The 27,648-nt window shown below is 47.7% G+C and overlaps 1 protein-coding gene across 2 annotated transcripts in view; it reads right to left on the reverse strand.

The window, feature by feature from the left end:
* LOC139054444 (atrial natriuretic peptide-converting enzyme-like) overlaps positions 1-27,648 on the reverse strand; it is a 784,429-nt gene that overhangs the window by 557,709 nt on the left and 199,072 nt on the right. For both annotated transcript variants that reach the window (XM_070531426.1, XM_070531425.1), the window contains one exon: positions 12,910-13,073. In XM_070531426.1, the coding sequence (XP_070387527.1) occupies positions 12,910-13,073 (164 nt within the window). The remainder of the gene's footprint in view (positions 1-12,909; positions 13,074-27,648) is intronic.

The following is a 27,648-nucleotide window of genomic DNA, read 5'->3' on the forward strand; positions in this document are numbered from 1 at the left end:
CCGCATAACCTTCGAGGCAATGTTCAGCCAATACAGCCACACTAAGCCTACAAGCAGAGAATCTGAGTATGGCTTTCGGAAACACTGCCCACTCATCACGATGCTGTCGAAGATTCTGGACACAAATTTAAACCAAACACAAGCCTCAGCTTGAAAGTTACGGGCCACACAGTGGACGACGAAGACTTGACAGGGTTGAGGCAGACGGCAGTCACTTCGGGCGGTGCCGCAATCTTTATTTTTCCGGCGCGGTCGTGTACTGACTCCGTCCGTCGTCTGGATGCGCTTCGCAGCCGGACGGCGGAATAAGCCTCCGCGGAAGAGATTTTCGCGGAGCCGTCCGTCGTGTGGATCCACCATAAGGTACGCCTCGTAACAATTCGAATCACGTGGCGCGTCCCATGTACCTTTCCTGGTAACGATTACTGCTGTGCAAGCTGCCATGGTTATGATGGCTTGCGACGTGGGAAGTGACGTCCCTAACCTTGTGTATATAGAATAACCCGACTAGCACCTGATTTCAGTGTTGTTGCAGCACCGCTACGGGCGGCGGCTTTATGTCAAAATTATCATCACTCTAAAACAGGAAAGCCCTGCAAACCCCCACAGCAGTTATAGCGGAGGTATTAAACAGCTTCTCTGGACATCCACTTTCGCAGGGCCGGGATCTAATTTATTTTTTCTTTAGGAGACTGTAGATGTGTGCAAAGTGTATAAATGTATTTATGGGCTTGCAAATGATTCATTGCGACCATATGCCTGTTTGTGCGAGAGTGGTACATATGTGCCTTTTGTACAATCCTGTTTATTTAAGCCGGTTCGTATTTATTATGGCCATTGCTCCCTTGGTTATTGAAACGCAGCTTCCTGTGCATCCCAGTTATTTTCCAGGTTTAGACTAGTTCCTAATAATGATGCTTTCACATTCACTTCTCGTGTCTTAGAGTACAAAGGTTCAGTTCAGTTCAATTTATTATTCTTTAAGTACAATGAATTGGTAAGAGACAATATACAAACGAGGGTCCGAGTTGGCGAAATGCAAGTTACGCCTAATGAATCCGAGTGTTTTAAAAGCGGTGCTAGTTATAGCGTCAATGTGTAAGTTCCATGATAAATCAGAGGCTAAATGATCATCGGGGTATTTAAAGTCGGATACATGTTCAACTGGTTATTCAGTGTGTAGTGATACGTTATTGGGCTCAATTTTGTAGTGAAAAAAAAACAGTTTTGGTTTGTTCACCTTTACTTCCATCTACCAGTCCTGGCACGATTTATCAACCTGTTTAGGTCGTTCTGCAAGTTATTAGCATCTTCAGTGTTAGTCACCTTTCTATATATCACGTAGTCATCCGCGAATAGCTTTGCGGTGGAAGCCATGACATTAACGATATACCCGCCATGGTTGCTCAGTGGCTATGATGTTGGGCTGCTGAGCACGAGGTCGCGGGATCAAATCCCGGCCACAGTGGCCGCATTTCAATGGGGGCGAAAACACTCGTGTACTTAGATTTAGGTGCACGTTAAAGAAGCCCAGATGGTCAAAATTTCTGGACTCCGCCACTACGGCGTGCCTAATAATCAGGAAGTGGTTTTGGCGCGTAAAAATCCATAAGTTTTTTTTTAAAAATTAGCGATAGCATTAATGTAAATTAGGAATAGAATCGGTCCGAGCACAGATCCCTGCGGCATTTCCAATTTCATGTGTGCTAACGGGGAATTATTCTCTGACTACAGCGGTTTGATAGCGGTTAGTTTGGGGACTCAGCTATGCAATTGATTTCATGAGCGTTTAAGACTGGTAAGTTTTTTCATTAGCCGAGCGCGAGGGACCTTGTGGAAAGCTTTTCTAAAATCCACAAGAACGTCGTGAATCTGGCGCATATCACGTACAGCAATGTGAATGTAGGTAATTAGCTCAAATAACTGAGTTTCGCAAGACTGACCACGCAGGAAACCATGCTGCTTAGAAAAAACTTATTTTCCCCTAAGTACTTCATGACTGCAGACGAAATGATGTGCTCTAGCAGTTTGCTGCCGATGCCAGTGAGCAAGATTGGCCTGTAATAGTTTTGGTAAGAGCAGTTACCGGATTTAAATATAGGGATTACGCAGGCTACTCTCCACTCGTCGGGTACACAGCCTGTGTCGAAAGATTGTTGAAACACAGCGCTTAACATATGACTTGCTTGTGGCTTTGCTATCTTAACCAGCTTAGGACGTATGTCGTCAGACCAAGGTGCAGAATTCGCAGGAAGGCGATCAATGGGTGTGCGATGTGTTAGGGAGTGATATACATATCTTGCATATGAGAAGTGAAAGAAATAACAGGCAGAGTAGATGATATTGGGATCTCATCAGTAAAGCCAGAGCTAAAGAAATTGCCAGATTCTATTGCGGCGTCTGACGAGGGAAGGAGTTTCCCGTTTTTGGCTATTGATATTTGGGATTTAAAATCGTAATTTGGATTTACAACTTTCCAACCTTTTTGCTATTGCTTTTTAGCATGTTTCAGATATCATTGTTATACAATTTGTCCTTTGCTGTTTAGATTTTAGTTTTACATAACTGCACCTGTTCACCGTAACGCTTCCAATCATTTTCAGACACGGTCAGTTTCGCTCGCGAGTATGACAGTTTCTTTTTATTTCTGCAGCATTTTACATGAGTCGTGAACCATGTGCTTTGTGTTGATCTAGTTATGCCCGCCGTGGTTGCTATGCCGTGGTAGCTATGCTGTTGGGCTGCCGAGCACGAGGTCGCGCAATCGAATCCCGGCCACGGCGGTCACATTTCGATGGGGGCGAAATGCGAAAACACCCGTGTACTTAGACTTAGGTGCACGTTAAAGAACCCCAGGTGGTCGAAATTTCCGAAGTCCTCCACTACGGCGCGCCTCATAATCAGAAAGTGGTTTTGGCACGTAAAGCCCCATAATTATTATTATTCAGTTACAGTAATATTCCTCACGTACTTTTCTCTTAGTGAGATAATTTGGGGCGGATAAGCGCCCAGTTTTTGTTTGCTGCAACTAAGAGAGCTTAAGAAATCAATAGAAAAGGAGGAATGTGGACTTGAGATCGCGTTAATATCTGCTCGCCCACAGTCAAGTATAGTTTTCTTTCTGGTACGTGATTTTTCTCTGAATATTTGGAATTAGCAGTATAGAATTTTGTGATCACTAATGCATTCTAGCACATTGACCTGTTATTTGGATCAGTAATACGCACGAGGTGTAAAATCGATTCGCCACGCGTGGGTACAGAAACAACTTGGCATAAGTCAAACAAAGAAAGCACATCAAGAAAATTTGGCACTCTCGGTTTCTTGTGCCACCGAGAGCCTTACATTTCCGCCAGTCACCGCAGGGATAATTAGAATCTCAGGCTTCAAATGATTGCTGTGACTGCGCATGCCCGACGATAGCAACTTCATAACACGTGCCTTCGGAACCCTCCTCAAGCATGTTCTTTCTCCTACCAGCACTCAATAAGTTCAACAGCAGATAAACCATGGCGACCATTTTCTCGTCAGCTCACATTTGACGTATTCGCATTGCTTGCATGAACCACATGAAACATGGTGTCAGAAGCGAGATTGGACAAACGTCGCCAGTGAATCGCAACCTTAGGAGCCAGTATGGAATTCGTAAAGCCTCCCGAGCCGATACGCCTGAGTGGAGACATCGATAAACAATGGAAGCTTTTCAAGGAAAAGTTCAAGCTCTTCTTGACCGCCACGGGACCAAGAGACAAGCCCCGAGATCAAGCTACGAAGATCGAACTGCTGCTTAGGTTGTCAGGCGACCATCTATTAGAAATCTATAACAACTTCACCTTCACTGAGAACGACCAGGGAAAGGACTAAGCCACCCTACTGCGCAGCGATGAATGAATTACACGAGCGGTACATATTTGTCCACGGTTTTAAGCAGAAGGTGAGCTTTTCGAACTATTTGTACGGAACCTAAGGCAGCTCGCATGATCATACAACTTCACCGTTACGGAAGATTCGATTATGTGTGACCAAATTGTATTTGGAATTAGCGACGACAAAGTGCGCGAGAACCTTTTTCGTGACAGCATTTTGGAACTGGCGAGAGCAGAGCAAGTCTCCAAGGCTGCCGAGTTGTCAGCTGCACAGCATCAACTATGGGCACGCGAACAGCGACAGGTCGACCGTTTCGAATCAAGATCAAAGGAAACCTATTAACCCACAGTACTCAGATGCCGTAGGTGCGGGATGGTGAGCACGGCCCGAGAAATGGCCCGGCGTTTGGTCGAACCTGTGGTAGATGCGGAGGACAGAACCGCTTTCCAGTAGGATGCAAAAGCAAAGGGCAAGTGGCCGAAGTCAGCGCCGATGAAGACTTCACACTTAATGATGTATCAGTGGAAAGAGTCGCACACCAATGTGACTGGCTAGTACAAGCGCGAATCGGCAACAAGCCCTTCAACCTGAAGGTGGAAGCCGGTGCACAAGCGAACCGGCTGCTCCATGGTGTGTATCGCATCCTGCGGCCAACCTAGAGATAGCTAAGAGAGAGCAACTCTGTTTTACGCTGTTGTCGGATAGGACTCATCAAGTACTTCGAAGTGACCAGACTAAAGGTCACAGTAGGCAAGGCGGCCGTCAACGTCGACTTTTTTGTCGTAAAACATGGACAAGCAATCACTGGCCTTGAAGCGAGTGAACGCCTTGCACTCTGCGTAGGCTCGGTTGATGCGATGGCAGCAACAGCGACTGCATAATTCATGCACGAATACAGCGAAGCCTTCACCGTCACCGGATGCGTACAACGGCAGTACAGGATGGTATTGTGTGAAGACGCCGTGCCCACCGTATGAATGGCCAGACACATGGCCCTGGCCAGGCTGCAATAACTCCGGGCCGAACTCGACCGCATGCTGAACGCAGGTAGCATAGGCAATGTAGAACCAATGGACTGCGTAGGTCAGTTAGTTATCGTCAAAAGCAAAGACAGCAGGCTAAGAATATGCATGGATCCTGGAAATATTAATGAGCTTCTGAAGCGCGAGCACTTCCAGATGCCCCACCGAGAGGACCTAGAAGCAGAGCTAGCAGGAGCAAAATTTTTCTCACGACTAGACGCCACGTCAGGACTCCATAAGATTTCGTTGCGTGAAGCAGCATCCAGAATATGCACTTTTCCAACCCCATTTGGCCGTTGTCGCTTTCTTATGCTTCCTTTTGGTGTAGTTTCATCATCCGAAGTATGTTAGAAATGCATGAGCGAGATTTTCGACGCAATACCCGGCGCGGGCGTGAATGTCGATGACAGGCTGGTACGGGGCGCTTCAGAAAAATAGCACGACGACAGGCGATCCTCCAGTCCGCACGCAAAGCGGGACTGGCGTTCAATGCTGAGAGATGCGAAATAGGCGTATATTTTCTTCATTGGTGGCGTCATTTCTGAAAACGGCGTAGGGTCAAGCCCTGACTCGCGGTTTCATAAACTCCACCACCGGGCGACAAGAAAGGCGTTCAATAGATACTAGGTGTCGTCAACTATTACGCTAAGTTCGTGCCAGCACTCGCAGAAATAACAACGTTGCTGCAAGACATGATAAAAGACGACAGTGATTTTGAATAGATTGAGAACCATGCAAAAGAATGGCGGCGTCTCTGTAGGGATTTGAGCTGCCAGTCTGTGCTGGCTATCTTTGACTCGGTACCAGATACCGAGATAGCTTCAGATGCACCCTAAAACGAAATCAGCTCAGCTTTGCTACAACGTTATGAGGACGCATGGAAACCAGTTCCATATACCTCGCGATCACTTACGGAGGCTCAAAAACAATATTAGCATATCGAGAAGGAGGCAATGGTTGTGGCATACGAGTGTGAGAAATTTCACCATTTTTTGTATGGTCGCATGGTAATCACATGGTAATCATAAGCATTTCGCAAAAGGCAACTGCTGAAATGTCACCGAAACTGCAACGTTTCTTTCTTCGTTTGCTCAGATACAATTATAAATTGCAGTTTGTTCCAGCAAAGCAATTCGTGTTGGCGGCTGTCGCGTGCTTCGGTCGGAAAGCTGTAAGGAGTCGAGGCCGACGAAGACATCGAAGCTCATGCCGCCACTGCTGTCTCGTCAATCGTAAACGATGCCACATTGGCTCGCCTCGCTAAAGAAACACGCATTCACTGCTACCTGCAAAGCGTCACCACCTGCCTTCAGACTAACAAGCCCGTGGAAGGCCGGCTTCGCGATGGAACTTTCGACTGCAAGCTATGTATACTGCTGAAGGGCTGCAAAGTCGCGATCCCGACTAGCATGCGCCCAGAAACACTGTGCACGGCCACATGGGCCTAAACGAGCGCAAGTCGCGTGCGGATCGTTTAGCATTTTAGCCAGGTATGAACGCTGATATTGAAAACCTTGCAAAAAATTGCGCAATGTGCCAGAACCGCAGTGTGGAAGCGCATGCGTGGCATATGATCGGCGTAGACATATTCCAATACGCTGGGAAGTCGTATCTGTGCGCGTATGATACATTATCAAACTTCCCCGAGCTAGAGCTGCTCCAGGAAACATTAGCCGCCAGTGTTGTCCAAAAATTAGGTGGAATATTTTCCATATGCGACATACCGATCAAAGTGTGCATTGACAATGGACCACCATTCTCCAGCCGCGAATTTCTGCTCTTCTAAAAACGCTATGATTTTAAGCACTTCACTTCAAGCTCGCGGTTTTCACGCTCGAACGGGCTAGCAGAAAAAGGGGCTCAGGTGGTAAAAAGAATCCTTAAAAAAACTACCGAAAGAGTTGGAAAGCACATCCAGCGCCAGCGAACAAGGACAGAAGGGGGACGACACCACAATGCGCTAGTGGTAGCGTATTGTGGTGTCGTTGCCCTTCTGTCCTTGTTTGCTGGAGCTAAATATGCTTTCCAAGTCAGTTTACCAACACACCCAAAAAATGGCTATACCGAAAGGGGAAACGATTTTCCTGGTCGCGGGATCGAATCCCGGCCACGGCGGCCGCATTTCGATGGGGGCGAAATGCGAAAACAGCCGTGTACTTAGATTTAGGTGCACGTTAAAGAACCCCAGGTGGTCGAAATTTCCGAAGTCCTCCACTACGGCGCGCCTCATAATCAGAAAGTGGTTTTGGCACGTAAAGCCCCATAATTATTATTATTCAGTTACAGTAATATTCCTCACGTACTTTTCTCTTAGTGAGATAATTTGTGGCGGATAAGCGCCCAGTTTTTGTTTGCTGCAACTAAGAGAGCTTAAGAAATCAATAGAAAAGGAGGAATGTGGACTTGAGATCGCGTTAATATCTGCTCGCCCACAGTCAAGTATAGTTTTCTTTCTGGTACGTGATTTTTCTCTGAATATTTGGAATTAGCAGTATAGAATTTTGTGATCACTAATGCATTCTAGCACATTGACCTGTTATTTGGATCAGTAATACGCACGAGGTGTAAAATCGATTCGCCACGCGTGGGTACAGAAACAACTTGGCATAAGTCAAACAAAGAAAGCACATCAAGAAAATTTGGCACTCTCGGTTTCTTGTGCCACCGAGAGCCTTACATTTCCGCCAGTCACCGCAGGGATAATTAGAATCTCAGGCTTCAAATGATTGCTGTGACTGCGCATGCCCGACGATAGCAACTTCATAACACGTGCCTTCGGAACCCTCCTCAAGCATGTTCTTTCTCCTACCAGCACTCAATAAGTTCAACAGCAGATAAACCATGGCGACCATTTTCTCGTCAGCTCACATTTGACGTATTCGCATTGCTTGCATGAACCACATGAAACATGGTGTCAGAAGCGAGATTGGACAAACGTCGCCAGTGAATCGCAACCTTAGGAGCCAGTATGGAATTCGTAAAGCCTCCCGAGCCGATACGCCTGAGTGGAGACATCGATAAACAATGGAAGCTTTTCAAGGAAAAGTTCAAGCTCTTCTTGACCGCCACGGGACCAAGAGACAAGCCCCGAGATCAAGCTACGAAGATCGAACTGCTGCTTAGGTTGTCAGGCGACCATCTATTAGAAATCTATAACAACTTCACCTTCACTGAGAACGACCAGGGAAAGGACTAAGCCACCCTACTGCGCAGCGATGAATGAATTACACGAGCGGTACATATTTGTCCACGGTTTTAAGCAGAAGGTGAGCTTTTCGAACTATTTGTACGGAACCTAAGGCAGCTCGCATGATCATACAACTTCACCGTTACGGAAGATTCGATTATGTGTGACCAAATTGTATTTGGAATTAGCGACGACAAAGTGCGCGAGAACCTTTTTCGTGACAGCATTTTGGAACTGGCGAGAGCAGAGCAAGTCTCCAAGGCTGCCGAGTTGTCAGCTGCACAGCATCAACTATGGGCACGCCAACAGCGACAGGTCGACCGTTTCGAATCAAGATCAAAGGAAACCTATTAACCCACAGTACTCAGATGCCGTAGGTGCGGGATGGTGAGCACGGCCCGAGAAATGGCCCGGCGTTTGGTCGAACCTGTGGTAGATGCGGAGGACAGAACCGCTTTCCAGTAGGATGCAAAAGCAAAGGGCAAGTGGCCGAAGTCAGCGCCGATGAAGACTTCACACTTAATGATGTATCAGTGGAAAGAGTCGCACACAAATGTGACTGGCTAGTACAAGCGCGAATCGGCAACAAGCCCTTCAACCTGAAGGTGGAAGCCGGTGCACAAGCGAACCGGCTGCTCCATGGTGTGTATCGCATCCTGCGGCCAACCTAGAGATAGCTAAGAGAGAGCAACTCTGTTTTACGCTGTTGTCGGATAGGACTCATCAAGTACTTCGAAGTGACCAGACTAAAGGTCACAGTAGGCAAGGCGGCCGTCAACGTCGACTTTTTTGTCGTAAAACATGGACAAGCAATCACTGGCCTTGAAGCGAGTGAACGCCTTGCACTCTGCGTAGGCTCGGTTGATGCGATGGCAGCAACAGCGACTGCATAATTCATGCACGAATACAGCGAAGCCTTCACCGTCACCGGATGCGTACAACGGCAGTACAGGATGGTATTGTGTGAAGACGCCGTGCCCACCGTATGAATGGCCAGACACATGGCCCTGGCCAGGCTGCAATAACTCCGGGCCGAACTCGACCGCATGCTGAACGCAGGTAGCATAGGCAATGTAGAACCAATGGACTGCGTAGGTCAGTTAGTTATCGTCAAAAGCAAAGACAGCAGGCTAAGAATATGCATGGATCCTGGAAATATTAATGAGCTTCTGAAGCGCGAGCACTTCCAGATGCCCCACCGAGAGGACCTAGAAGCAGAGCTAGCAGGAGCAAAATTTTTCTCACGACTAGACGCCACGTCAGGACTCCATAAGATTTCGTTGCGTGAAGCAGCATCCAGAATATGCACTTTTCCAACCCCATTTGGCCGTTGTCGCTTTCTTATGCTTCCTTTTGGTGTAGTTTCATCATCCGAAGTATGTTAGAAATGCATGAGCGAGATTTTCGACGCAATACCCGGCGCGGGCGTGAATGTCGATGACAGGCTGGTACGGGGCGCTTCAGAAAAATAGCACGACGACAGGCGATCCTCCAGTCCGCACGCAAAGCGGGACTGGCGTTCAATGCTGAGAGATGCGAAATAGGCGTATATTTTCTTCATTGGTGGCGTCATTTCTGAAAACGGCGTAGGGTCAAGCCCTGACTCGCGGTTTCATAAACTCCACCACCGGGCGACAAGAAAGGCGTTCAATAGATACTAGGTGTCGTCAACTATTACGCTAAGTTCGTGCCAGCACTCGCAGAAATAACAACGTTGCTGCAAGACCTGATAAAAGACGACAGTGATTTTGAATAGATTGAGAACCATGCAAAAGAATGGCGGCGTCTCTGTAGGGATTTGAGCTGCCAGTCTGTGCTGGCTATCTTTGACTCGGTACCAGATACCGAGATAGCTTCAGATGCACCCTAAAACGACATCAGCTCAGCTTTGCTACAACGTTATGAGGACGCATGGAAACCAGTTCCATATACCTCGCGATCACTTACGGAGGCTCAAAAACAATATTAGCATATCGAGAAGGAGGCAATGGTTGTGGCATACGAGTGTGAGAAATTTCACCATTTTTTGTATGGTCGCATGGTAATCACATGGTAATCATAAGCATTTCGCAAAAGGCAACTGCTGAAATGTCACCGAAACTGCAACGTTTCTTTCTTCGTTTGCTCAGATACAATTATAAATTGCAGTTTGTTCCAGCAAAGCAATTCGTGTTGGCGGCTGTCGCGTGCTTCGGTCGGAAAGCTGTAAGGAGTCGAGGCCGACGAAGACATCGAAGCTCATGCCGCCACTGCTGTCTCGTCAATCGTAAACGATGCCACATTGGCTCGCCTCGCTAAAGAAACACGCATTCACTGCTACCTGCAAAGCGTCACCACCTGCCTTCAGACTAACAAGCCCGTGGAAGGCCGGCTTCGCGATGGAACTTTCGACTGCAAGCTATGTACTGCTGAAGGGCTGCAAAGTCGCGATCCCGACTAGCATGCGCCCAGAAACACTGTGCACGACCACATGGGCCTAAACGAGCGCAAGTCGCGTGCGGATCGTTTAGCATTTTAGCCAGGTATGAACGCTGATATTGAAAACCTTGCAAAAAATTGCGCAATGTGCCAGAACCGCAGTGTGGAAGCGCATGCGTGGCATATGATCGGCGTAGACATATTCCAATACGCTGGGAAGTCGTATCTGTGCGCGTATGATACATTATCAAACTTCCGCGAGCTAGAGCTGCTCCAGGAAACATTAGCCGCCAGTGTTGTCCAAAAATTAGGTGGAATATTTTCCATATGCGACATACCGATCAAAGTGTGCATTGACAATGGACCACCATTCTCCAGCCGCGAATTTCTGCTCTTCTAAAAACGCTATGATTTTAAGCACTTCACTTCAAGCTCGCGGTTTTCACGCTCGAACGGGCTAGCAGAAAAAGGGGCTCAGGTGGTAAAAAGAATCCTTAAAAAAACTACCGAAAGAGTTGGAAAGCACATCCAGCGCCAGCGAACAAGGACAGAAGGGGGACGACACCACAATGCGCTAGTGGTAGCGTATTGTGGTGTCGTTGCCCTTCTGTCCTTGTTTGCTGGAGCTAAATATGCTTTCCAAGTCAGTTTACCAACACACCCAAAAAATGGCTATACCGAAAGGGGAAACGATTTTCCTGGTCGCGGGATCGAATCCCGGCCACGGCGGCCGCATTTCGATGGGGGCGAAATGCGAAAGCAGCCGTGTACTTAGATTTAGGTGCACGTTAAAGAACCCCAGGTGGTCGAAATTTCCGGAGTCCTCCACTACGTGGAGGACTCCACTGCGTGCCTCATAATCAGAAAGTGGTTTTGGCACGTAAAACCCCATAATTTAGTTTCTTTTTTTAAACGATTCCTGGCTGGAACTGCTCAGTTATATGACCTTCCCTGTTGCAGAACTGCTGGAGAACTGCTGCTGGGCCGATGACTCCGAACGCCACTGCCGGACTTCAGTAAAGCGCCCAATACACTCTAAAAACAGTTGCACCCTCAGGAGCGTATATTTCCGACACAACAATAATAGTCATCTGTCTTGTCCGCATTTCCTTTCTTTAATGCTGCTGCTCGGTACTTCCCAGTAACGAACGGCATAAACATTATCAGCATGAGATAGCTTTGCGGACAGAAAAGTAGCGGGCGCGGCGTTTTCAAGAAAGGAAACGCAAGCAAGGCAGATGACGATTATCGTTGTGTAGCAGGTATACAGCCCAAAGGGTGCACCTTTGTCCGCGCCCGCTACTTTCCAGTCGGGAATGCTATGTCATGCTGATAACGCGCATGCCGTTCGTTACTGGGAAGTACCGGGCTCGCAGCGTTAAAGAAAAGAAATGCGGGCAAAACAGATGACGTTTATTGTTGTGTGGTGAGATGCACTCTTAGGGAAAAGGTACACCCTTTGGGGTGTATATCTGCCACACTCTTAAAACGGTTGCACCCTTTCGGGTATATATTTGTCCCACAACAATAATCGTCATCTGCCTTGCTTGCGTTTCCTTTCTTAAAAACTTGGCGCTCGCTACTTTCCAGTCAAGAATGCTGCGTCACACTGACAACGCGCATGCCCTTCGTGACTGCGAAGTACCAGGCTCACAGCGTTAAAGAAAGGGAAATATTCTCGAAAGAGAACAACAGTTTACAATAGGTAGTGAGGCACTGGAATTGGTAAGGGAATATATCTATTTAGGATAGCTAGTGACCGCGCATCCGGATCATGAGACTGAAAAAAATCAGAGAATAAGAATGGGCTGGGGTGCGTTTGGCAGGCATTCGCAGATAATGAACAGCAGGTTGTCATTATCCCTCAAATAAAAGTGTATAACAGTTGTGTCTTACCAGTACTCACCTACGGGGAGAAACCTAGAGGCTTACGAAAAGGGTTCTACTTAAATTGAGGACGACGCAACGAGATATGGAAAGAAGAATGATGGGTGTAACGTTAAAGAATAAGAAAAGAGCAGACTGGGTGTGGGAACAAACGCGAGTTAATGACATCTTAGTTGAAATCAAGAAAAGGAAATGCGCATGGGCAGGACATGTAATGAGGAGGGAAGATAACCGATGATCATTAAGGATTACGGACTGGATTCTCAGAGGAGGGAAGCGTGGCACGGGGCGGCAGAAAGTTAGGTGGGCGGGTGAGATCAAGAAGTTTGCAGGAACAACATGGCCACAATTAGCACATGACCGGGGTAGTTGGATGAAATATGGGAGAGGCTTTGCCCTGCAGTGGGCGTAGCCAAGGTGATGATGACGATGATGATGATGATGATGATGATGATGATGATGATGACGACGACGACGACGACGACGACGACGACTTCATTTCAAGTGTTACAGAATGAAAGACGTCACCTTGCAGGCTGAATGACTCGAGGTCCACCTTGAGTCCTCCGAAGACGCCTAGGCGGCCATGCAGCAGCTCGTCAGCCACAACCAGGTACAGATCACCGGCATCCAGCGGGGCGCCCAGCGCGAAGTGCGCGTTGAAGTGGACCGTCAGCTCACGATCCGCCCGCCTGCGACATAGTAATGCGATTAGCACACTTTGGGAACTTCATCCAGTTTGCGATATATCTGTCCATGTATAACATCTTTCATGCCAACTTCGGTGACCGGGCAGTCCACGGTCTGATGTGGATAGCATCGGACTGCTGAGAAAACCGGGCTGAAAACCAACTGTCGGGCTTGTTTAACGCGATTAGCATTCTTAGGGAGCCTCACCCAGTTTGCGGTATGTATTGTCTGTATCTTAGCTCTTTCACGCCAACTTGAGTCACTGAACATGTGCCGCTCTTTAATGAAGCTATTTGACGCCAACTAGGGTGACTGGGTATGTGCCTTGTGGTCTAAAGTTCGTAAATAGGGATAAGGTGCCTCAGAAACGCTTGCCAACGTTTCGATAGGAGGACCTATTTTCGTCAAAAGTGGCCTCGTCATCCTCGGCATGTTAGTTTTAAAGGGTTAGTGCACTGACGTCACGTGCGGGTGTTGTAGCTGGCTGCTGGTTTTAAAGGGAGAGACTTCAGAGGTAATGAGCGCTGTCGTCCGACGTCTGTGAGCTTCCTTCCCAAGACGAGGGGAATAGAGCGGGAGAGTGGAAACTCGGGGAGAAAAGAAAAGAAAGAGAAGCAGAGAAAAAAAGCCAGGGCAACACCAAGACAAAAAAAGAGAGAAAGAACAAGAAAGAAAGAAAAATTAAAGAAAGACGGGGGCATGGGAGGGCGTTGGAGAGGCGAGAGGTTAGGAAGCATTCAGGGGTGTCATTGGCGGCATGTTTTTGTGGCATTAGAAGAGTCGGTCAGGCGGTCAATGCGCGAGTACCACAAAACACAAAAACATGAGTTGAAAGAGTGACTTGAGTAGCATAGCAGCAATACGTCGAGTAATTTTGAAGCAGTTAAGATGGCGACGAGGAGTCTGCGGTGCAATGTATGGGGTGACTGAAAGGCAGCGGCATGGTCTTTCAGGGGGCATTGCCCCAGTCGCCCGACGTAGGTGTCGTTACTGCGGCATCCAGAAATGACGATACCCTGGGCTGAGGCGCCGAAAAAGGCCTATTGACTTCGGAATGTGTTGGTGAGGGTGTTTCAAAGAATATATTTAAAAAGGGAAAGAGAGGGGGGAACCGAAACCGGAATAACAAATAGGTGGGTGACGTGCGCAGAAGCGGGCGGGGGCAAGTGTACATGGGAGAAAGGGGTCGTATAGTTGATATAAGCGTAAAAACCTGAAAGAGTATATTAAATTGAGTAGTAGGCAGGGAAAAAAATTGTTTTGAAATGGAAGAGTAGGTGAGGTTAAGAATTAAGGTTAACTAGTGGCATAATGTGTTTTGTGTCTTGGTTGATGATAGGAGAATTTCAGATTTAAGTTACCGCTTTTAAAGATTCTAAGTTTCCACGTGCCAAATTCATTCCCGCCGGGTGTAGACAATTGAACTTGTGTATGAGGTATGAGTCCGTATATTTCCTTTCGCGATGGGAACGAAACATTGTTTCCAGTATATAGAGCCTTGCTTTGTTAAATATGTGACCACGTTCATTAAAGTGGCTGGTTACTGCTTTAGGTAAATTGTGTTTCGTGTCCGCGCGGTGACCGTTGAGTCTCGTATGAATTTGTTGTCCAGACTCACCTACATATTGTTTGCTACAAGCGGCATCTTCTAGACAGTAGACCACGTTGCTTGGTGTGCAGGTGAAACCCGAAGTTACCTTGGGTGAGTAATTCGACGCTATACATTTTACTGTAGTAGTAGATTAAATATGCTTGCATGTAGAGCATCTGGGGCGGCAACAGGGACCGGTTCACAACTTCGTCTTTGTCCTCAGTTTGGCATGCACAAGAATATCTTTAAAATTAGTATTGCGTCTGAAAGCTACTCTGGGCGGGTCGGGAAAAATATTAAGTTTATGGTTGCTGGTGAAAATTTGGTAGTAAGAAGAGGCGTTGTTGTTCTTGTGATTCTTGGGCGGGGCTTGGAGGACCTCGGCTCGTTCAAGTTTGGTTGCAGCGGTGTAGGCTTTTTGAAGGTCACTGTTTGGGTGGTTCGTGTTAGGGTTTCTTTAAGGTGATTGAGTCTATCAATGTAGTCTTGGTTTTTAGCGCAAATGCGACGTAGTCGTGTGGCTTGGCCTTTACAGATGGCTTGTTTGCAATGTCTGTTATGGTGGCTCGTATATTCTAGGTACTGTTGTTTGTTGAAAGGTTTCCTATACAGCGTTGTCTTTAGTGCCCCATTGTCTATGTATATTGTTGTGTCCAGGAAGTTTGCGCACTCAGTTGAAGATTCTGATGTGAATTTTATTGTTGGATGAAAAACGTTTAGAAATGCAACATATTTACTAGACTGTCTCGATCATGTCCCCATAATATTAATATGTCGTCTATGTATCGTAGGTATGTGAGGGGCTTGTCAGTGCAGCGCGATAGGAGATCCGTTTCTAAAATCCCTATAGATATGTTCGCGTAGGTTTGTGCAAAAGGAGTACCCATGCTTGTCCCATGTACCTGTAGGCAGTAACTCTCCTCAAATTCGAAGTAGTTATGTGTTAGAACTAATTCAAGGACAGATAAGTAGACTTTAGTAGATTGTTGAGCATTGTGTTTAGACAGCGTTTGTTTTATCGAAGATAAACCATCGGGGATAGGAATGTTGCTGTACAGGGCTGTGACGTCTGGTGTTGCGAGATTTATGTTGTGGGGTAGTGTGCCTTTAGTATTAATATCCTCCATAATTCTCAGCAGGTGGGGCGCATCTGGTACAAATGACGGAAGGCCTTTTGGCAAGTCACGAAGGAAGTGGTTAAGGAATGTGGAGATGCTCTCTGTCGGGGTGTTGTTGTTTGATACTATCGGGCGACCTGGGATTATAACGGTGTATAGTTCAGTGGATGGAAGTTTATGAATTTTTCAAAGGAGGTAGGAGCACCGGCAGTTTCGTTGTTTGGTTTAAGAAATTTATATTCTGAGGGTGTTATCAATTCATCAGCTAAAAGTGATTTCAGCCTGTTCGTAATTGTCACTGTGTAGGATAATGTCGGCTCGCTATCTATCTTACGGTAATGTTCTGGGTTGTTTAGTTGTCTGTAAGCCTTGTGCTTGTATTTTTATACTACTATACTTCCACCCATATCGGCTTCCTTAATAACGATGTCATTCCGGCAACTAAGATTTGAAATGATACGACTCTCCGACGCAGATATGTTTTTAGGTCGCTTAGATTTCTTGGATTGGCTTATAATTTCTTTACTGAGAGTTTTAAGGTATATGTCAAGTTATATGGCTTGTTCTGGTTCGGGAGTCCAAGTTGATTGGGCTCTACGTGGTGAAAGGTGTCTGATACGCATTCGTAGCGAAAATTCTGGGAGGTCCTTGTTAAGTTCAAATTCAGTTATTGTGTTGTTCGTGGGGCAAAAGTTTAGGCCCTTGCTGAGCACGTCTATTTCTTTTTTACTTAATCTTTTTGAAATGTCTACAACATTGGACAGGTTTAATTTTGTGGAAGTTTAGGTCACGTCTGGTATTTCTAGACTCGAGGTCCCTCTTGTTGGCGTGAGGAGGTTGCTTGCATTGAAGGTTGTTTTTTTATTAAAGTTTGTTTTTCTTCCTTCTTTTTGAACCAATTTTCCAGACTGTTTTTCATTGTAATGCTCTAAATCTTTCTTTTTATACGGTCTCAGGGCTATGTTCAGAAGTCTGTGGCTAAAACTTTTGATTTGTTGCTCGCTGTGTTCCTTGAGGATATTCAAAAGTGAAAGTAAGGCATCGTTCAATGTTGTTTGCCAGTTTGCACGATGGTCTGGTGGGAGTGTTCCTAGAGCTGGTGCAGCCTTCAGTACAACCTTTACGGATTCTATTTTTCTCTGTGTAGATTGTGTAGGTTTTGAAATGGGAAGTAGCTCGCATGTTTTTCGGTAAGTTTTCTAGCCTGTAGGAATTCGGTGCTTCGTGCTAGAGAAGAGTTATTGATTTGCGATGAATGTCATTTATTTGTCCTTTTGCGGGTAGATTTGCGTGGGGTGTGTTTCTGCTTGGCAGGTTTAGTACTCCATGCCTGGCTTAATTGGAGCTCGGTTTCTTTTTGACTTTATGCGTGTGCAGGTAGGCGTCTGGGCGTCTGTGTGAAAACTTCAGTAGTGGATTTTCTGTTGTCGGTTGTGTCTGTTTGCACTGCCGTTGATGTCGTTTTTGGAGTAATGCCCGTCTTGTGGCTCGTTTCACATTCCGCTGTTTGTGTTCCGAGTATTCTTGAGGTGACTGTCGCACTTGTGCGATGACTTCTTTCACATTCTGCTGTCTGTGGGCCGAGTGTTCTTGAGGTGACTGTCGCAGTTGTGTTGTTCCGGGTGGCACGGTCTGCAGAGCCGGTGGGGGTGGTATTCGAGGAGGATTTAAAGAGTGTTTTTCTCTACTTGTCCTTACTAAAGACTTGATGTGTTGAGAAACTAGCTGTATTCCTCTGCGGTTTGAGTTAAAACCATCCCAAGCTAGAAGTTCGTGTGGTGCTTCGTGTATTCCTGCGTGGTGCATCGTGTCAACGTTCTTGTGGAAGTGTTCCAAGTTAAAAATTAATGAGTTGAGCTTGTTAGTCTCCTCATTGTGCTTCATGAGTGCGTTAGTTTGGTGGATTAGTGGGCGGTGTTTGTTTTGTAGGCCAGGAGCGACAGTTGTTGCGGTTATGCGTACGTTTGGCCGAGCGGCTTGAATAGTTCGTATTACGACGTTCATGGACTCGATCGTTTCCGGGGCGCTTTGTGTACTGGGGTTGTTTGAGCCTACGTTGATAATGGAGTGTGTGATGTCAACTGGCGTACCCCAAACTAGCGGGAAAATATCTGATGTTTGCGCCCCATTCAGGTATCTTGTGTACAGCGCGTGTAGCCCTGGTGGAAAATGTTCCTTCAGATAACTGTACTGACTGTCTCGAAGGACTGCTACATGGGCAAAGAATAACAAGGGGCACTTATCCTGTTCCGTCATCGTCAGCTTGCATGGAAATCCAAAATCACGAAAGGGGCTGACAGATGGAATAGCACACTGTGGTGTAAAGGTTATGAACAGGGATAAAGTACCTCAGAAACGCGGGCGAACGTTTCCATAGGAGGACCTATCTTCGTCAAAGGCGGCCTCGTCATCCTCAGCATGTTAGTTTTCAAGGGTTAGTACAGTGACGTCACGTGCGGTTGTTGTCAGTGCCGGCTGGTTGTAAAGGGAGAGACTTCAAAGAGAATGAGCGCGGTCGCCTGGCGTCTGTGAGCGTGGTTCCCAATACGAGGGGACAAGAGCGGGTGAGTGCGAAGGCGCTGAGAGAAGAAAAGAAAGCAACAGAAAGAAAGAACGGGGTGGTCACTAAGAGGAAAAACAGGACAAAAAAGAAAAAAGAGGGGCATGGGAGGGCATTGGGGAAGCGAGAGGTTAGGTGTCGTTGGCGGCATGCTTTTGTGGCTTTAGAAAAGCCGGTCAGGCGGGCAGTGTGCGAGGAACAAAAAAGACCCAAAAAGACATCAGTTGAAAGAGTGACTTTAGTAGCGTAGCAGCAAATGCGTCGAGTAATCTTGAAGTAGTTAAGATGGCGACAAGAAGTCTGGGGTGCAATGCAAGGGGTAACTGGAAGGCAGTGGCATGGTCTTTCAAGGGACGTTAGCTCCAGTAGCTCAACGTAAGCGTCGTTACGGCGGTGTACAGAAATGGCGATACCCTGTACGGCTGAGGCGCCGACAAAGGTATGCTGGCGTCAGGAACTGTCAAATGTGTTGGTGAGCGTGTTTCAAAAAAGATATAATTAAAAGAGAACAAAAAAGATGATTGCGCACCTACACAGGAAAAGTGTAAGAGTGGGGCTGAAGATTATCATGCAGAAGACAGAGATAGTGATAAATAACCGGGCAAGGAAACAAGAGTTCAAGATCGCAAGTCAGCCTCTAGAGTCTGTGAAGGAGTACGTTTAGCTAAGCCAACTGATCACAGGGAACCCTGACCATGAGGAGAAAATACACAGAATAATAAAAATGGGTTTGATCGCATACGGCAGACATCGCGAGTTCCTGACTGAGAGCTTGCCGTTATCATTGAAAACGAAAGTATACTGTCACGTGGTGGTGACGTTAAGAACACAGTAGCAATACTGTGATAGACAAAACTAACTTTTATTGGGCGAACCTGTGCCCACAAAACAGGCTACACTTATAGCACAGCGATAGCGGCGAACACGGTCGGCGATCGTCGAAAATCTGATCAGCGGTTCAAGCGCGTCGGCTTTTATACACAATCGTCGAATGTTCCAGACTAATCGTTGGCACCCGCGTGCCTTCCATAAAGTTCTACAACATTCGCGTCAGGCGAATAAATCAGATAACACAACGTTCGGCAACAACAGACTGCGGATAGAAGCATCGATAACTTTCCAGAAACTTCGGATACATTCAAGCGCGTCCCGCTCTGTGCGATACGATTTCTTAGGCGGTGAAACCTGGTCGCCCGATAAATATAAATACACGTGTCAATACCCCCCTCTTAAAAAGCATCGTCCCGATGCTACAAAGAGAGCGAAACACAAAGGGACACTTATTAAACATAACAAAACAACGAAAAGAAATAAAGTCCAAAGGTCAGTTACGCGAAGTGCCAAAGTTCGTCAACGCTGGTGGTACGGCTTGAGCCGCACAACGTGGACAATTTCAGGTCGTGAGCGGCGCCGCTGTGACAGCGAAATGCCGTCTGGCACGACCTCGTAGTCCAGTGCACCAATACGTCGGATGATCTTGTACGGTCCAAAATAGCGACGCAAAAGCTTCTCGCTCAGTCCTCGTCGGCGTATAGGGGTCCAAACCCAAACACGGTCACCGGGCTGGTACTCAACAAAGCGTCGTCGGAGGTTGTAGTGTCGGCTGTCGGTCCTCTGCTGGTTCTTTATCCGCAGGCGGGCGAGCTGTCGGGCTTCTTCGGCGCGCTGGAGATAGCTAGCGACGTCGAGATTTTCCTCGTCAGTGACGTGGGGCAGCATGGCGTCGAGCGTCGTCGTCGGATTCCTGCCGTAAACCAGCTTAAACGGCGTGATCTGTGTTGTTTCTTGCACCGCCGTGTTGTAAGCGAATGTTACGTACGGCAGGACCGCATCCCACGTCTTGTGTTCGACGTCCACGTACATCGCTAGCATGTCGGCGAGGGTCTTATTCAGCCGCTCCGTAAGACCATTCGTCTGCGGGTGGTAGGCCGTTGTCCTCCTGTGCCTAGTCTGACTGTAGTTCAGAATGGCTTGGGTGAGCTCCGCTGTAAAGGCCGTTCCTCTGTCGGTGATGAGGACTTCTGGGGCACCATGTCGCAGCAGGATGTTTTCGACAAAGAATTTCGCCACTTCGGCTGCGCTACCTTTCGGCAGTGCTTTAGTTTCAGCGAAGCGGGTGAGGTAGTCCGTCGCCACGACGATCCATTTATTTCCGGTTGTTGACGTCGGAAAGGGTCCCAACAAGTCCATCCCGATCTGCTGGAATGGTCGGCAAGGAGGCTCGATTGGCTGTAGTAATCCGGCTGGCCTTGTCGGCGGTGTCTTGCGTCGCTGACAGTCTCGGCATGTTCTGACATAACGGGCGACGTCGGCGGTCAGGTGCGGCCAATAATACTTTTCTTGTATCCTTGATAGTGTCCGGGAAAATCCTAGGTGTCCAGCGGTCGGATCGTCATGTAGGGCGTGCAATACTTCTGGACGAAGTCCTGACGGGACAACAAGAAGGTAGTTGGCGCGGACTGGGGAGAAGTTCTTCTTCACGAGTAGATTGTTTTGAAGCGTGAAGGAAGATAATCCGCGCTTAAATGCCCTGGGGACAACGTCGGTGTGCCCTTCCAAATATTCGACGAGGCCTTTTAGCTCCGCGTCTGCCCGTTGCTGTGCAGCGAAGTCTTCCGCGCTTATCATTCCGAGGAAGGCGTCGTCATTCTCGTCGTCTTGCGGCGGCGGGTCAATGGGGGCTCGTGATAGGCAATCGGCATCGGAGTGTTTTCGTCCGGACTTGTAGGTGACAGTGATGTCGTATTCTTGTAGTCTGAGGCTCCACCGCGCGAGTCGTCCTGAAGGATCCTTTATATTCGCTAGCCAACACAACGCGTGATGGTCACTGACGACTTTGAATGGCCTGCCATAAAGATAAGGGCGAAATTTCGCTGTAGCCCAAACGATGGCGAGGCATTCCTTTTCGGTCGTAGAATAGTTGCCTACCGCTTTTGACAGCGACCGACTAGCGTAAGCTATCACCTGTTCGACTCCGTTTCTCCTCTGGACTAGAACGGCACCAAGGCCTAGGCTACTGGCGTCAGTATGGATTTCTGTATCGGCGTACTCGTCGAAGTGCGCAAGTACCGGCGGCGACTGCATGCGTCGTTTGAGTTCTTCAAATGCGTCGGCCTGCGGTGTTTCCCACTTGAACTCGACATCACATTTCGTTAGATGTGTTAGCGGCTCCGCGATGCGTGAAAAGTCCTTGACAAAGCGCCTATAGTAGGCACACATGCCAAGGAACCTACGCACTGCCTTCTTGTTGATGGGTTGCGGGAACTGTGCGATTGCAGCTGTCTTTTGCGGGTCTGGACGGACACCAGATTTGCTGATTACGTGGCCTAGGAACAGAAGCTCATCATAAGCGAAGCGGCATTTTTCCGGCTTCAGAGTAAGCCCTGACGACTTGATGGCTTCAAGTACTGTCGCAAGCCGCTTGAGGTGATCGTCGAAATTCCCGGCGAAGACGACGACGTCATCCAAGTAAACGAGACAGGTCTGCCACTTCAGTCCTGCTAATACTGTGTCCATGACGCGCTGGAACGTTGCAGGTGCCGAACACAGTCCGAATGGCATAACCTTGAACTCGTAGAGGCCGTCTGCCGTGATGAAGGCGGTCTTTTCGCGATCCCTTTCGTCGACCTCTATTTGCCAGTAGCCAGACTTGAGGTCCATCGATGAGAAGTATTTAGCATTGCAGAGCCGATCCAATGCGTCGTCTATCCGTGGGAGGGGGTATACGTCTTTCTTCGTGATTTTGTTCAATCGACGATAATCGACGCAGAAACGTAGGGTTCCGTCCTTTTTCTTCACTAAAACAACTGGAGACGCCCACGGGCTTTTCGACGGCTGGATGATGTCGTCGCGCAGCATTTCGTCGACTTGGTGTCTTATAGCTTCGCGTTCTCGCGTCGAAACTCGGTAAGGGCTCTGGCGGAGTGGTCGAGCGCACTCTTCTGTTATTATGCGATGGTTTGCGACTGGGGTTTGTCGAATCCTCGATGACGTCGAAAAGCAGTCTTTGTATCGTCGAAGCAGACTTCTGAGCTGTTGCTTCTTAATTACGGGGAGACTTGGATTTATGTCGAAGTCTGGCTCGGGAACTGCGGTCGTCGGGGTAGATGCAACAGAATCCAAGAGGACAAACGCATCGCTGGTTTCCTGAAATTCCTCGATGTATGCGATCGTCGTGCCCTTGTTGATGTGCTTCAATTCCTGGCTGAAGTTTGTTAGCAACACCTTCGTGTTTCCTCCGTGCAGTCGAGCGATCCCTCTTGCGACGCAAATTTCACGGTCGAGCAGTAGACGTTGGTCGCCTTCGATGACGCCTTCTACGTCAACGGGTGTTTCGGGGCCGACCGAAATGACAATGCTGGAGCGAGGTGGGATGCTCACTTGATCTTCGAGCACCCTCAAGGCGTGGTGACTACGAGGGCTCTCCGGCGGTATCGCTTGATCTTCCGACAGCGTTATTGACTTCGACTTCAGGTCGATGATTGCGCCGTGTTGGTTCAGGAAGTCCATGCCGAGTATGACGTCTCGTGAACACTGTTGGAGGATAACGAAGGTGGCAGGGTAAGTCCGGTCATGAACGGTAATTCTTGCCGTGCAGACTCCAGACGGCGTGATGAGGTGTCCTCCAGCGGTTCGAATTTGAGGGCCTTCCCACGTAGTCTTAACTTTCTTCAACTGGGCGGCGATGTGTCCACTCATGACGGAGTAATCAGCCCCTGTGTCGACTAAGGCAGTGACTGCGTGTCCGTCGAGAAGCACGTCGAGGTCGGTGGTTCTTTGTCTGGCGTTGCAGTTAGGTCGTGGCGTCGGATCACGGCTGCGTCGTGTTGAACTGAAGTTGGAACGTCGCGTCGTCAAGTCGTCGTTCGTCGGTGTAGTCTTGCCTTCCTGACTTCGTCGGGACGGCGGCGTGTGGTTGTTATGTCGTCGAGATCGTTTCGTCGTCGTCTTCGTCGGCGGCGGAGGATCTTCGCCAGTTCGACGAACAGCAACCGCACCTCCATCGGTTGCTGCTTTTAGTTTTCCGGATATGGGCTCGCTGACCGGCCCCGGCCTTGGCCAGTGTATGGTCGGCGCTGCGGCGACAGGTAGCGGCCTGGTGATGGCGAACGGGACGGCCGTCGAGGGCTCCACTGAGTAGCGGCGAGGTAATCGGCGATGTCACGTGGGCGCTCGCCAAGCTGTGGACGCGGCGCGTTGACGGCGAAACCTCGCAGTCCCATCTCCCGGTACGGACATCGTCGGTAGACGTGACCCGCTTCTCCGCAGTGGTAGCAGAGCGGGCGGTGGTCAGGAGCACGCCAGATGTCCGTCTTCCTCGCGTAGGTGCGCTGGGCGACGGGTGGTCGTGCTGGCGGCGGCGGCGGCGGACGACGAAACTGTGGCGTGACAGGGCCCTGGCATGGTCGCGGAGGGGGTCCTTGACGGCGTGCGACGGCGGCGTAGGTCATCGCTTGCGGCTCACGCTGCGGCGATTCAGGGGCTACTCCAAGTTGTTGTTGGAGTTCCTCACGCACGGCGTCGGCAATCGAAGCCACTTGAGGCTGTGATGATGGGAACAGCTTTTGTAGCTCCTCCCGCACGACAGCTCGGATAGTCTCGCGTAGGTCGTCGGCGGCCAGTGACTCAACTCCGGCGATGTTTGTCGAGGTCGCGCGGCGGTCGAATTGCCGGTTTCGCATCTCGAGTGTCTTCTCGATGCTGGTGGCCTCGTGAAGAAACTCGTCGACGGTCTTCGGTGGGCTTCGTACCATTCCGGCAAAAAGTTCCTCCTTCACACCACGCATCAGCAGGCGCACTTTCTTCTCCTCGGGCATTTCAGGGTCGGCGTGGCGGAAGAGACGGCTCATTTCTTCCGTGTAGATCGCGGTCGTCTCATTAGGTAGCTGCACCCGGGTTTCCAATAGCGCTTGTGCTCGTTCTCGGCGTACGACGCTTGCGAATGTCTTCAGGAAGCTGCTTCGGAAAAGTTCCCAGGTCGTTAGGGTGGCTTCTCGGTTCTCGAACCACGTCCTGGCCGCGTCTTCCAATGCGAAGAAGAAATATCGCAGTTTGTCGTCGCTGTTCCAGTTGTTAAACGTTGCGACTCTCTCGTACGTCTCAAGCCAGCCTTCCGGGTCCTCGAAAGTTGAACCACGGAACGTCGGAGGCTCCCTGGGGTGCTGTAGCACGATGGGCGATGCCGGGGCTGCCATTGGGGTGGACTTGGTGGCAATCTTTCTGGTCGTCTCAGGCAAAAGTCCGTGCTCCGGGGGCAGTTGTTGAAGACGGCGGCTTGCTCGATGATCCGGGACTGCGTTGGTGTTGTCTTTGCGTTCCGGGCTTGGATCACGGCTTGTCGGGGGCGTCCGGTACATGGACCAAAAGCACCTCCACCAGATGTCACGTGGTGGTGACGTTAAGAACACAGTAGCAATACTGTGATAGACAAAACTAACTTTTATTGGGCGAACCTGTGCCCACAAAACAGGCTACACTTATAGCACAACGATAGCGGCGAACACGGTCGGCGATCGTCGAAAATCTGATCAGCGGTTCAAGCGCGTCGGCTTTTATACACAATCGTCGAATGTTCCAGACTAATCGTTGGCACCCGCGTGCCTTCCATAAAGTTCTACAACATTCGCGTCAGGCGAATAAATCAGATAACACAACGTTCGGCAACAACAGACTGCGGATAGAAGCATCGATAACTTTCCAGAAACTTCGGATACATTCAAGCGCGTCCCGCTCTGTGCGATACGATTTCTTAGGCGGTGAAACCTGGTCGCCCGATAAATATAAATACACGTGTCAATACCATCAGCCAGTTTACCGGTGCTGACATATTGGGCGGAGACTTGGAGACTCCCAAAGAAGCCTGAGAACAAGTTAAGGACCGCGCAAAGACCGACACTACGAAGAATGCTAGGCATAACTTCAAGAACAGAAAGAAAGCGGTTTTGATCAGAGAGCAAACGGGTATAAACGATATTCTAATAGACATCAAGAGAAAAAAATGGCGCTGGGCAGGTCATGTAATGCGTAGATTAGATAACCATTGGACCATTAGGGTGACAGAATGTGTATACAAGAGAAAGGAAGCACATTAGAGGACGGCAGAAGACTAGGCGGTGCGGTGAAATTAGGAAATTTGCGGGTGCTAGTGGGCCTTCGTCCTGCAGTGGACATAAATAGGCTGATGATGAATATATATATATATATATATATATATATATATATATATATATATATATATATATATATATATATATATATATATATATATATATATATATATATATATATATATATAGTGTCATATCATAAGAAGCCAACACACACTGACACCAAGGACAACATAGGGGAAATTACTTGTGAGTGACTTACATGACTAATAAAAATAGGGCCCCTCGGTTAACACCCTTTCTTCTCCTTATATATATATATATATATATATATATATATATATATATATATATATATATATATATATATATATATATATATATATATATATATATATATATAATCCCATACATTGCCTGACTTGCTTACGACAGATATCCGAAAATTCTGGCGCGTCATTAACCCGTCTTCTGATAGCTCGATCACCTTGAAAGATGAGGCAGGTGAAGTTATGTCAAGCGAAGCTTGCGCAAATATTCTCAGTGAATCATTTGCAAATATTTTTTCCACTTCATCGAACATTGATCTGCCACACACAGAACACTACAACTATCTCATTATGCAACCCATAGCTTTTGACTTTGCAGGTGCTGCTAGGCTGATTAATGATTTGCCTTTAAACTCAGCTCCCGGTTATGATACCATTAATAGTAATTTTTTTAAAAACACTAACACATCCAGTTCTGTAATACTTGCGAATATTTCCCAGCAATCAATAAACACTTGTACTCTGCCTGCTCAATGGAAAATAGGGAAGGTGGTTCCGTTGCATAAGTCTGGTAACAAAAGCTCACCCCTCAATTACCGCCCGATTTCGCTTACCAGCACCTGTTGCAAACTTCTTGAACATGTTATATTTACTAATCTCGTTAACTTTCTTGACGCGAACTCATTTTTCACCTCTGCTCAACATGGTTTTCGCAAAACATTCTCATGTGAAACCCAACTAATATCCTTCACTCATCGATTACACTGTATTTTAGATCGCGCCTCCTGTGCCGACTGTGTATTTTTAGACTTTATCAAAGCATTCGACAAGGTTTGCCACAAACTTCTGCTATTCAAGCTGAGTCTTTTAAACCTTGACAGTAACCTGCAGAAATGGATTGAGTGTTTTCTTACTAACCGTCATCAGTTTGTTACTGCGAATAATTATGATTCATCATTGACTGAGGTTCGTTCTGGTGTGCCTCAGAGATCAGTACTAGGGCCCCTACTTTTCCTGATTTATGTTAATGACCTACCTTCTTCATTGACATCTCACATTCACTTGTTTGCTGACGACTGCGTGATTTTACGTGAAATAATTACTAACGACGACACTAATGCTCTTCAGTCTGACTTGGACTATGCGATTGATTGGTGTAACACTTGGTGTACGGAACTTAATATTATTAAATGTAACGTTATGCGCGTTCTGAGGTACACCAATACTCTTCCTACTTACCGTCTAAATAAAATTTCTCTAGAACCTGTTACCTCATAGAAATACTTAGGAGTTCATATAACAGCAAAGCTAACCTGGAACATTCACTCTGAGTACATAATAAGTGAAGCTAATAGCATGCTCGGTTACTTACGCCACAAGTTTTCCAAAGCACCACCATCCTTAAAATACTTCTTTACTAGTAATTAGTGCGTCCTAAATTAGAATACGCTGCAGCTGTGTGGAACCCATACCATGAAAACCTTATTTCTTCACTCGTGCTTGTCCAAAATAACTCAGTACGATTCATATTTTCAAATTATAACCGTACCGCTAGCGTAACATCAATAATTCCTAATTATTAGAACGCCGCATTGCTTAATTTCCGTACTTCATTGTTATACTTCCCGTTTTCCAACTCCCCTCTGTAATGCCTTCGAGCCTTGAGGGTACGATAAATAATATATATATATATACTGTGACGTGGTCGTGACGTTGAATAACACAGTAGCAGTACTGTGAACAGCAAAACTAGCTTTTATTGGGCGAACCTGTGCCCACAAAACAGGCTACACTTCTAGCACAACGATAGCGGCGAACACGCTCGGCGATCGTCGAAAATCTGATCAGCGGGTGAAGCGCGTCGGCTTTTATAGAGCAGTCATCGAATGTTCCAGACTAATCGTTCGGACCCGCGTGCCTTCCACAAAGTTCC

The sequence above is a fragment of the Dermacentor albipictus genome, chromosome 1 (genome assembly GCF_038994185.2).
Source record: "Dermacentor albipictus isolate Rhodes 1998 colony chromosome 1, USDA_Dalb.pri_finalv2, whole genome shotgun sequence".
Lineage (NCBI taxonomy): Eukaryota > Metazoa > Arthropoda > Arachnida > Ixodida > Ixodidae > Dermacentor > Dermacentor albipictus.